General features: G+C 34.6%; 2 protein-coding genes across 2 annotated transcripts; both read left to right on the top strand.

The window, feature by feature from the left end:
- Window positions 1-2,016: 2,016 nt before the first annotated feature.
- On the top strand, window positions 2,017-3,204 carry LOC145766738 (interleukin-17C-like). Its single transcript, XM_082578443.1, has 3 exons — window positions 2,017-2,117; window positions 2,467-2,706; window positions 3,003-3,204. The coding sequence occupies exons 1-3, from the start codon at window positions 2,017-2,019 to the stop codon at window positions 3,202-3,204; spliced, it is 543 nt and encodes a 180-aa protein (XP_082434569.1).
- A 3,331-nt stretch (window positions 3,205-6,535) lies between these two features.
- On the top strand, window positions 6,536-7,728 carry LOC145766736 (interleukin-17C-like). Its single transcript, XM_082578442.1, has 3 exons — window positions 6,536-6,636; window positions 6,986-7,225; window positions 7,527-7,728. The coding sequence occupies exons 1-3, from the start codon at window positions 6,536-6,538 to the stop codon at window positions 7,726-7,728; spliced, it is 543 nt and encodes a 180-aa protein (XP_082434568.1).
- Window positions 7,729-11,848: the final 4,120 nt, after the last annotated feature.

Below are 11,848 nucleotides of genomic sequence, written 5' to 3'. Positions count from 1 at the left end.
GCAAATAATTTGTTTTGGAAAGTTTACAAACAACGTTGTTTTATTTGCCTTTCTGCCGATCAATTGACCGATGTGTTCGTTCTAGGTATATCGAGTTTTCAGTAGTTTTGGAGTTTAGGTTTTTGTTAATTTGTTTCTGATACTACTGTATTGAATCATCAAATTCATTTGATATCAGCTCTATAATTAGTTATATTACCAATTACAAACGTAATAATTTGTCTCGTCAACATTTGCAAATAGCGCCATACTTATTTGTCTATCAGTTGACCGGTGCAGTCGTTCTATGTATATCGATTGTCGGGTGGTTCTAGGTTAAGAATACGTTGATATCGATTAAAATAAAAGTATTATGCAGATATTGTTGTCATAAGTTAATGAGAAAATATATGCGCTTGAAAGAATGATTATTTAGTTTGCACAATGGCAAAATAAAATATACATTTCACGAGACACGTATTTGTGAGTTTTGCCCCACAGCACAAGCCTATGCCTACAATTGATATTAGTCTAACTAGAAACATAATTTGGATATGAACTGATGATAAGATATATTTGGACTGATGAGATGCTTTGTCAATTGAAAAATACATTGTTGCAATCAATATGTTGAAGAAATCAGCCACAGCAATTAACATAACGCGATTAGCTATTTGCTTTGAAACACTTAACAACTCAATCGACACTGATAAAATCAGACAATACCATGAGATATGCAACTGCCTTCGCATTACTATTGTAGCGCCTACGCTGGTTTAAAAGTCTCATTGGAAAATGCTTACGCCCTATACGGGATTCTAATCTGTCATGAAATTAGGTGAAGTTGCGTTTTTAACGAACTACATCGAGTATGTCATTACGCATCACTCATAAAATGTCTAACTTAAAAATATGCGAGCGGTAACGACGCTTCAAAGGCACAATATGTCACGGTTCAAAGGCACAATACGTCACGGCTGGGATTTTTTCTTAGGTGACACTGAGCAATAGATTTGACGTTTTTATGCATACGTAATTACCAATCGCAATCGAAGCTAGGCTAACGCAATTGGATGAGCAAATCAAAACATGACAAACGTTTTGTAATAATTTTTGATAAATCGTGAACGCAAGCAACTGAAGTTCGTCCTCTGCTTACGATCAACGTTGACTCGATAATTCTGTTTCGGGAATCAAAACATAGCAACATCATGGTGTGGTCACATACCAACTACAAGGAAAGATTAAATTTATTAATCAAAATTGAGATTACAATCTTATTGCATTTATTTATTGCGTTCTTTGCATAGTTTGAAGTGTGATAAACTTTATAACCAAATGTTAAAATATTATAATAATGATAATGCCATACTGGTACACAACAAAATAACTTGCTAAAATGGCTGCGTGGAAAGAAAATGTAAAATTCCAATAGTTTATAAAAAAATACTTCATTCGTGACTTCTGGCCCTTTTGTAAACACTTTCTAAAAACAGGACGATCTTTATTGTCATTATATGAAACACATTTAATTGCAATGACATGGTGTCCTTGATATATTTTAAAAAATAACTTTTGACAAGAATTATGTCAAATCGAATAAATCCAAACAATATTTGTGAACATTGAAACAAATTCAAATTTAGTAGCCTAAGCATTTATCTGCTAAACAATTTATAGCAAGCAGAAGCAGCCAGTGATGGCGCACAAGAACAAATGCGAAACCGAAATCAATGCAGAGGCACAAACGAATGTCCAGAGGTATTTCCCCTGGGACGAGATCGAACGGAAATTCTCGCCATTTTTTCTGTCTGACGAAATTCGCACTGAATCTAGGATCTGCATTGAGGATATATAAGCAAAGCTGTTCAGCTATTGCCATAATTCGAAATACGCATCTCAAGTCAACAGTAACAAAACAAGCAAAGATACATATCTTGTTAATATTAACTCTGCTCACAACTTATTATACCAAACCTAAAAAGACCTGCTTAAATGGAATTTGCCAAATGCTGTCTTTTCTTTTTCTCTGTATTTATGTTGATTCTGGCTTACTCGTGCACAGAAGGCAGAGTTCATCGTTACAGAAGAGACATCGAGCGTCAATATGAATGTACTGACTTGAAAATAACAAACAGGTATGTAAAGTTGTTTTACATTGAACTTTAAATACGTAGCCAGACTGGCTAAAAATGAATAAGTGATTTAAATTAGCCTATAACATGTGATGAGTAATTTTTATTTTGTGGCATGATCCTTTGGTAAACTTGTGTCTCGTTTTATGATTGCACTTTACATTTACAAAACAAAAATTTTGAAAAAGAAAATCATTATTTTGTGTTTTCCGTAAATCTAATTTTATGATATCTTATTATTATTTTATATGCAGTGAAATGTTAACATTCATGAAGTCAGATTTTCAAAACATGACCCAGATTGCTTCTTCATGTTTCAAACGAATCATCACTAATGTGATTTTTTTCACAGGACTGAGTGTGAAATGATTATGTCCAGCCCTGTGCTCCAAAGATCCTATCAAAAACTCCAACAAGCACTCCTCCGAGACATAAAAGAAGCAAAACTTGCTGGTCGATTTTCAAGTTACAGAAGAAAGCGATCTCTTACCTCGTGTCCTGAGATGAATGCAGAATACCTTCGTACCCATACACAAGAGGGATCTCGTAGTCTGTCCCCATATGTGCAAGAACTTCAGCATGACAGATTTCGGTAAGAACACAGTGTGCCCATTTCAATTCTGAAATATCTAGTAAATAAGTATACATGTGATGCTTGGTGTTGGTAAGCAGCCAACAAAACATTTCAACGTGCTTAATCACAATTGCGTACAGCTCGTTGAGGAAGCAATGCACTATTTTTAGTCACTCTATTTTAGTAATTTATTCTAATTTTTTATGCAACTTACAGTTGAATGTAAACTTACTGTGAAATCAGTCTTATGTGGTTGATGTGTTGCATTGGATTTGTACCAATTGCAATGGTTTGAGATTAGTTTTTTGTTCTAGAATCCCAGAGTACATCTTCCAGTCTCGATGCCTCTGCAGCGGTTGCATCTCACCAGAAGATGGTATAGAAGACTCTTCTTACGAATCAGTTCCTTTGAATGTGAAAATCAATGTCTTGAGATCCTATAATGGAGGACCGCTCAAGTTGGATAAGGAAGTGGTTGCGGTTGGATGCACTTGCGTGGTTCCTCGTGTTATCTAAAAATTTAAGTGGTCTATGAGAAAATTTTAAAAACTTTTTTGTGACAAAGCGTTAAAATTTAAATTATATCTTATAATGGTTGATTTTTATTTTTTTATATATTAAAGTAATGTAGGCAAGTAGAAAATGTTGATGTTTCACTTATTGCAATTCGCGCATATTGTTTGATTTATACCTTGTTGACACCAAAACGATCCAGTTTTTGTAAATATATTTCTGTCAAAATGTGCTATTATTAATTTTGTATGAATCACATTTTTTATATTTTTTACATAAATTATATCGTCCTTAATTTATTGCGGTGCTTTTTTAGACCATTTCCAATCCGAACATTTTTACTAAACTGCACTTTGAAAATTCCAATCATGTTATTGATGACGTCATGTTTTACATAATTTTGAAGTTGCTATTATCTTCATCCACTGTTCTGTGTGTTATTTTTGTTTGCTAACGCAAAGCGCACGTAGCACTGTTTGTTAAAGGATGTTTATTTATACAGTAGTTTTTTGCAACATTATCTGATGTATTTTCGACGTATGTTTGTTTAGTTTGAAACTTATTAATAAATCTGGTACCCCCAATGTCAGCGTGGAATTACTGCAATTTGAATTTTATTTGATCAATCTTCGTCTTGCAAATAGCTATGTTTATGTTAAAACAGCCAAAGATCTTCTGCCAGTCAGTGCTCAACAGTTGAACTTTGTTCAATCAACACTAAATAAATTGGCAACGATAATTATAAAATCATTCTGATCAAACTCTTTGCATATAAACTTATTGTAATTTTCACAGACGCCTGTAAAATGAAACGATACAATGAGTTACGCCCACGCTGATTATTTAGCGTACAATGCAAAATGTTCAAGATAATCTAGTCTTGCAAGAAATTAGATGAAGTTACGTTTATGATAAAACTGCACCAGTCATGTCATCACTCATCATTGATAGCAGACAAAATTAAAAAAAATAGTAAAAATAAAAATGCAGTCACTTCTCATCAAAGCCAAGGCACATTATGCAAGCTCTCTTTTCAAAAAGCTTTCGTTTTAACCCTAGAACTGCCATACCGATCAATTGGCCGGTAAAGAATTTGTTTTGGCGATATTTTCTGCAAATGCACATATAGTGTATTTGGCTGATATTACGGCTAATTCTCGAGTTAGGTATGAACTATGTTCTTTATGAAGATAATCGCTTTGCACCCAAAAACCAGTGACAAAATCGTAAATATATATTATTCTTGTAGATATCGAATTATCAAATTTATTTGACTAGAGCTCTGGCATTAGCTTGGTTTTCCAACCCAAGCAAATAATTTATTTTAGAAAGTTTACAAACAACGTTGTTTTATTTGACTTTCTGCCGATCAATTGACCGATGTGTTCGTTCTAGGTATATCGAGTTTTCAGTAGTTTTGGAGTTTAGGTTTTTGTTAATTTGTTTCTGATATTACTGTATTGAATCATCAAATTCATTTGATATCAGCTCTATAATTAGTTATATTACCAATTACAAACGTAATAATTTGTCTCGTCAACATTTGCGAATAGCGCCATACTTATTTGTCTTTGACCGGTGCTGTCGTTCTATGTATATCGATTGTCGGGTGGTTCTAGGGTTAAGAATATGTTTATATCGATTAAAATAAAAGTATTATGCAGATATTGTTGTCATAAGTTTATGAGAAAATATATGCGCTTGAACGAATGATTATTTAGTTTGCACAATGGCAAAATAAAATATACATTTCACGAGACACGTATTTGAGATTTTTGCCACACAGCACAAGCCTATGCCTACAATTGATATTATTCTAACTAGAAACATAATTTGGATATGAACTGAGGATACGATATATTTGGACTGATGAGATGCTTTGTCGATTAAAAAATACATTGTCACAATCAATATGTTGAAGAAATCAGCCACAGCAATTAACATAACGCGATTAGCTATTTGCTTTTAAACACTTAACAACTCAATCGACACTGATAAAATGAGACAATACCATGAGATATGCAACTGCCTTCGCATTACTATAGTAGCGCCTACGCTGGTTTAAAAGTCTCATTGGAAAATGCTTACGCCCTATACGGGATTCTAATCTGTCATGAAATTAGGTGAAGTTGCGTTTTTACCGAACTACATCGAGTATGTCATTACGCATCACTCATAGAATATCTAACTTAAAAATATGCGAGCGGTAACGACGCTTCAAAGGCACGATATGCTGGCTTAGTATGACGTCACGGCTGGGATTTTTTCTTAGGTGATACTGAGCAATAGATTTGACGTTTTTATGCATACGTAATTACCAATCGCAATCGAAGCTAGGCTAACGCAATTGGATGAGCAAATCAAAACATGACAAACGTTTTGTAATAATTTTTGATAAATCGTGAACGCAAGCAACTGAAGTTCGTCCTCTGCTTACGATCAACGTTGACTCGATAATTCTGTTTCGGGAATCAAAACATAGCAACATCATGGTGTGGTCACATACCAACTACAAGGAAAGATTAAATTTATTAATCAAAATTGAGATTACAATCTTATTACATTTACTTATTGCAATCTTTGCATAGTTTGAAGTGTGCATATAGTTTGAAGTGTGATAAACTTTATAACCAAATGTTAAAATAATGTAATAATGATAATGCCATACTGGTACACAACAAAATAACTTGCTAAAATGGCTGTGTGCAAAGAAAATGTAAAATTCCAATAGTTTATAAAAAAATACTTCATTCGTGACTTCTGGCCCTTTTGTAAACACTTTTTAAAAACAGAACGATCTTTATTGTCATTATATGAAACACATTTAATTGCAATGACATGGTGTCCTTGATGTCTTTTAAAAAGTAACTTTTGGCAAGAATTATGTCAAATCGAATAAATCCAAACAATATTTGTGAACATTGAAACAAATTCAAATTCAGTAGCCTAAGCTTTTATTTGCTAAACAATTTATAGCAAGCAGAAGCAGCCAGTGATGGCGTCCAAGAACAAATGCGAAACCGAAATCAATGCAGAGGCACAAACGAATGTCCAGAGGTATTTCCCCTGGGACGAGATCAAACGGAAATTCTCGCCATTTTTTCTGTCTGACGAAATTCGCACTGAATCTAGGATCTGCATTGAGGATATATAAGCAAAGCTGTTCAGCTTTTGCCATAATTCGAAATACGCATCTCAAGTCAACAGTAACAAAACAAGCAAAGATACATATCTTGTTAATATTAACTCTGCTCACAACTTATTATACCAAACCGAAAGAAGACCTGCTTAAATGGAATTTGCCAAAAACTGTCTTTTATTTTTCTCTGTATTTATGTTGATTTTGGCTTACTCGTGCACAGAAGGCAGAGTTCATCGTTACAGAAGAGACATCGAGCGTCAATATGAATGTACTGACTTGAAAATAACAAACAGGTATGTAAAGTTGTTTTATATTGAACTTTAAATACGTAGCCAGACTGGATAAAAATGAACAAGTGATTTAAATTAGCCTATAACATGTGATGAGTAATTAACATTTTGTGACAAGATCCTTTGGTAAACTTGTGTCTCGTTTTATGATTGCACTTTACATTTACAAAACAAAAATTTTGAAAAAGAAAATCATTATTTTGTGTTTTCCGTAAATCTAATTTTATGATATCTTATTATTATTTTATATGCAGTAAAATGTTAACATTCATGAAGTCAGATTTTCAAAACATGACCCAGATTGCTTCTTTATGTTTCAAACGAATCATCACTAATGTGAATTTTTTCACAGGACTGAGTGTGAAATGATTATGTCCAGCCCTGTGCTCCAAAGTTCCTATCAAAAACTCCAACAAGCACTCCTCCGAGACATAAAAGAAGCAAAACTTGCTGGTCGATTTTCAAGTTACAGAAGAAAGCGATCTCTTACCTCGTGTCCTGAGATGAATGCAGAATACCTTCGTACCCATACACAAGAGGGATCTCGTAGTCTGTCTCCATATGTGCAAGAACTTCAGCATGACAGATTCCGGTAAGAACACAGTGTGCACATTTCAATTCTGAAATATCTAGTAAATAAGTATACATGTGATGCTTGATGATTAATTGGTAAGCAGCCAACTAAATATTCCAACGTGCTTTATCACAATTGCGAACAGCTCGTTGAGTAAGCGATGCACTATGTTTAGTCAATATATTTTAGTATATTTTTTTAATCTTTTGTGCAACTTGCAGTTGAATGTAAACTTAGTGTCAAATGAATTTTATGTGGTTGATGTGTTGCATTGGATTTGTACCAATTGCAATGGTTTGAGATTAGTTTTTTGTTGTAGAATCCCAGAGTACATCTTCCAGTCTCGATGCCTCTGCAGCGGTTGCATCTCACCAGAAGATGGTATAGAAGACTCTTCTTACGAATCAGTTCCTTTGAATGTGAAAATCAATGTCTTGAGATCCTATAATGGAGGACCGCTCAAGTTGGATAAGGAAGTGGTTACGGTTGGATGCACTTGCGTGGTTCCCCGTGTTATCTAAAAATTTAAGTGGTCTATGAGAAAATTTTAAAAACTTTTTTGTGACAAAGCGTTAAAATAAATTATATCTTATAATGGTTGATTTTTATTTTTTTATATATTGATTTAATGTAGGCAAGTAGAAAATGTTGATGTTTCACTTATTGCAATTCGCGCATATTGTTTGATTTATACCTTGTTGACACCAAAACGATCCAGTTTTTATAAATATATTTCTGTCAAAAAGTGCTATTACTAATTTTGTATGAATCACATTTTTTATACTTTTTTACATAAATTATATCGTCCTTAATTTATTCCGGTGCTTTTTTAGACCATTTTCAATCCGAACATTTTTACTAAACTGCAATTCCAATCATGTTATTGATGACGTCATGTTTTACATAATTTTGAAGTTACTATTATCGTCATCCACTGTTCTGTGTGTTACTTTTGTTTGGTAATGCAAAGCGCACGTACCACTGTTTGTTAAAGGATGTTTATTTATACAGTAGTTTTTTGCAACATTATCTGATGTATTTTCGACGTATGTTTGTTTAGTTTGAAACTTATCAATAAATCTGGTACTCTCAATGTCAGCGTGGAATTACTGTAATTTGAATTCTATTTGATCAATCTTCGTATTGCAAATAGCCATGTTTATGTTAAAACAGCCAAAGATCTTCTGCCAGTCAGTGCTCAACAGTTGAACTTTGTTCGATCTACTCTAAATAAATTGGCAACGATAATTATAAAATCATTCTGATCAAACTCTTTGCATATAAACTTATTGCAATTTTCACAGATGCCAGTAAAATGAAACAATGCAATGAGATACGCCCAAGCTGATTATTTAGTGTAGGCCTACAATGGAAAATGTTCAAGAGAATCTTGTCTTGCAAGAAATTAGATGAAATTACGTTTATGATAAAAACTGCACCAGTTATGTCATCACTCATCATTGATAGCAGACAAAATTTAAAAAAATGGGCAAATAAAAATGCAGTCACTTCTCATCAAAGCCAAGGCACATTGTGCAAGCTCAATCATACGTCATAAGTGGGACTTTTTGCTTAGTCGGCACCAGGGCCTCCGAGAGAAATCAGCACTGGTCGGGAAACAACACGAAAATTGGGCCCCATAATATTTTTTAGCAAATATTGCATTGCATGTTCGTGTTAAGCTGAAATTAGCATACTTTCCTCAGCATGAAAAGAACTTCGTTCAATGTAAAAATCATCAATATATAATCACTGGGTTACATTTGCAGCAAAAATGCCATTGAGGCAAACTATTTTGTCTAGAAAGCTTTGTGAACACACAATAGGCCGACAGGCAACGAAAATAGTTCAACCAAGCATTTAATTCAGGAGTGTCCAAACTTTTCCCACGCGATGCAGATTTGATAATAAGTGTTCGCGGGCCAACAGCCACAATGATTTTTCTGAAAACTGCATGTTGAATTTACATGATTTTTGTGTGTCTGCAGGCCAAAAATAACACATCGTACAACAACAGGTACGGGCCATACAAAACGTCTCGTGGGTCGGAGTTGGCCCGCGCGCCGGACTTTGGACATCCCTGATTTAATTCAAACTTACTTTGGACATCCCTGATTTAATTCAACCTTTTCTGGACTTTTTGCAATGCAAAGTTACGGATCATAGCATCAAATGATAAAATTTTGCGACGTCTGAATAAGATGCACAACATGTATAGTTAGGCTTTTCAATCGGTTTTGAGTCATAGGCCAACTGGAACGCAAACAATTCTTTACAAATTTCAGTAATTGCTAAAACCACGTTCTCAAAGCACAGCCGTTGGAGGTAGCTACCGGAATACAAAACAAAATCATAACAAAACTATTTGGAAAAATCTTTCGAAAGTTGCAATCAATGATTCCTTGTGTAGAGATTATGGGGTGGTTCGTTCTAGTTTTCAGCTGAAGTTTGCTGTGTGACTTTCTGTCAAAAGTACCAACTCATCCAAAATGTCTTGAAAAATGTCATTGTTGTAGCCTACAAATGGTTTAAATTTGTCCCACATCCCCGCACCTGCACAACAGACATACGATGAAATTTTCATGGAACTTCAAACTCATCGTCGATATGTTTAAGTTTGTTCATACATTTGTCAATTCCAACAACTATCGAATCCTTTGCAATGTACGATAGAATACATTTCCTTCGAATGATTCAGCTAGTTAAGTGGAGTTATAAAAGCGTTCTATCCTCAGGAAAACAAAGTCATTTTTTTTTAAATTTACAATTGTCACTGCAACTTTAGCTTGCGAGTAGTAGCCTACTCTTCTCAGCTTTCTCTTACTTAGATTACATCTTCCTTTAATTGCATTAAATTCATCAGTGAATCTTGTTTAGGACCGTAATCCACATAATACAAAGCAGTCACAAATTTAAAACTGCTAGTTGGAGGCTACTTTAGCATTGACTCAGCTTCCGATCAAGCTCTTGTTGGTTCCAACTTGATGCATTTAAGAAACGTCTTTAGAGCTTCAATTGCAGAAGGGTGATGTAAAGCATTGGGTTTGACTGCACCACGCCTTGATTACCCTCTCGAAGTCAATTTTCTTTGCAAGATGATAGGACAGCTTTCTTTAGATTTTTTAAAATTTTTCCTCTGACTGGGCTATAACTTTAAAGATGCCCCAAGCATACATATAATCAATTACACCAAAAATGATAAGACATTTGAACAACGCTGTCTGTAGGCAACATTAGGCTATGAATTCCAACTAGATTCAAGCAACAACATCCATAAACAAAAAACTCAAATAAAGAAAAAAACTCACTACCTTCCAAAATCACATCATGAGAAGCATGACCAACAAAAGGCTACTTGACCACACGAAAACAGAAGATCTTTTAACTATGACAAAATTACATCCAATTGCAGCAATAAGTTAATAAAATCAAAAGTTTTAAAACTGTTTGGCCACACTAAAAGATCACAATTCGGAATCAGCAAAGTTTGCACAGAAGGCAAAGTAGAAGGAAAAAGAAAACGGGGCAGACAACCAAAACGATGGCAAGACAGCATCCAATCATGGACCGGACTCAACTTGGCGACACTGGGCGAGCTGGCTTAAAATCGCCACTCTTGGAAGCAAATAACTCATGTTGATGCGCAATCTGCTGCAGGCGGAGATAATGACTGATGATGATCCATAAACAAAAAATATACAGGATTTACTTTCTTTAATCGTGCTTGGAATGATACCTTTAACTTTCCCAGATAACTTATGTTGGATACAACATCCTATGCCTGGCCAACGCAGATTTTGAAGTTAAGGTTCAGTTGTCAAGCAAAAATAGTTCCCGCTTAGCTAAAACAGCGCCAATTTTCAAGTTGAAACTATCAATACAATCGAAACCGTTCAGTGATACAGAAATCATTTTAGCTTCAGATTTTACGTTTTGAAGCTGTTCAACATCGCCTACCTTAACACGAAAATGATTTGTTTTTGATGAGAAGCATCGAGAGTGACATTTACAATGAATGAGAAATACTTGGAACTACGCACTTCATTTAAGAATTTGTTGATTATTTAGTTGGTACATTTTTACTTTAGTACTAAAAATGGGCCCCCCTCAAAAGTGCAAAAACAAAAAACTACTCGTTTTTCCTTTACAATGTTTTGCTAGAGGGGAAACTGGCCCGACTTCCCCCCCCTCTCGGAGCCACTGGTCGGCACGAAATCTATCAAGCTGGAACAGCACTGTGCATCGAGACATGTGTCAACTATGATATCTACAGAGAGAGAGAATGAGAGTAACTTGGTATAATTTTAAAATTAATTGAGTTTGTTCACCAGGCGTTAAGTTACATAACATGATTTCGTTCTTCTGGTGCAAAGTAAGCTGAACTATCGCAAGATGTATAAGGTGATAATCTGCTTTTTTATAACGTTTCGTCAATCAGACATGACTGGCTTCTTCAAGTGGCTAGATCAAGTAGTGACTACCTGTCTAGCATGGCAAAACACAAGACAATGTTGCTGTAAACCAACCAAACATGCAAAATTAAATTCAACTTCAAAACTAAAATTATCGGGCCCAAATTTTGAAAGTAAAAAAAGAGTGCAAATGTCATTAATCAACAAGAAACTTAAATAACAGCAGAGC

The sequence above is a fragment of the Aplidium turbinatum genome, chromosome 3, assembly GCF_918807975.1.
Source record: "Aplidium turbinatum chromosome 3, kaAplTurb1.1, whole genome shotgun sequence".
NCBI lineage: Eukaryota > Metazoa > Chordata > Ascidiacea > Aplousobranchia > Polyclinidae > Aplidium > Aplidium turbinatum.
The sequence above is the reverse complement of the archived record's forward strand: the minus strand, read 5'-3'. Positions and strand labels throughout refer to the sequence as shown.

What these genes read in the sequence shown, in the direction of transcription:
- LOC145766736 (XM_082578442.1), top strand. Translation starts at nt 6,536, where the DNA reads ATGTTGATTTTGGCTTACTCGTGCACAGAAGGCAGAGTTCATCGTTAC. An exon ending in GACTTGAAAATAACAAACAG is followed by an intron (nt 6,637 to 6,985) that starts GTATGTAAAGTT and finishes ATTTTTTCACAG; the next exon opens with GACTGAGTGTGAAATGATTA. An exon ending in CTTCAGCATGACAGATTCCG is followed by an intron (nt 7,226 to 7,526) that starts GTAAGAACACAG and finishes TTTTTGTTGTAG; the next exon opens with AATCCCAGAGTACATCTTCC.
- LOC145766738 (XM_082578443.1), top strand. Translation starts at nt 2,017, where the DNA reads ATGTTGATTCTGGCTTACTCGTGCACAGAAGGCAGAGTTCATCGTTAC. An exon ending in GACTTGAAAATAACAAACAG is followed by an intron (nt 2,118 to 2,466) that starts GTATGTAAAGTT and finishes TTTTTTTCACAG; the next exon opens with GACTGAGTGTGAAATGATTA. An exon ending in CTTCAGCATGACAGATTTCG is followed by an intron (nt 2,707 to 3,002) that starts GTAAGAACACAG and finishes TTTTTGTTCTAG; the next exon opens with AATCCCAGAGTACATCTTCC.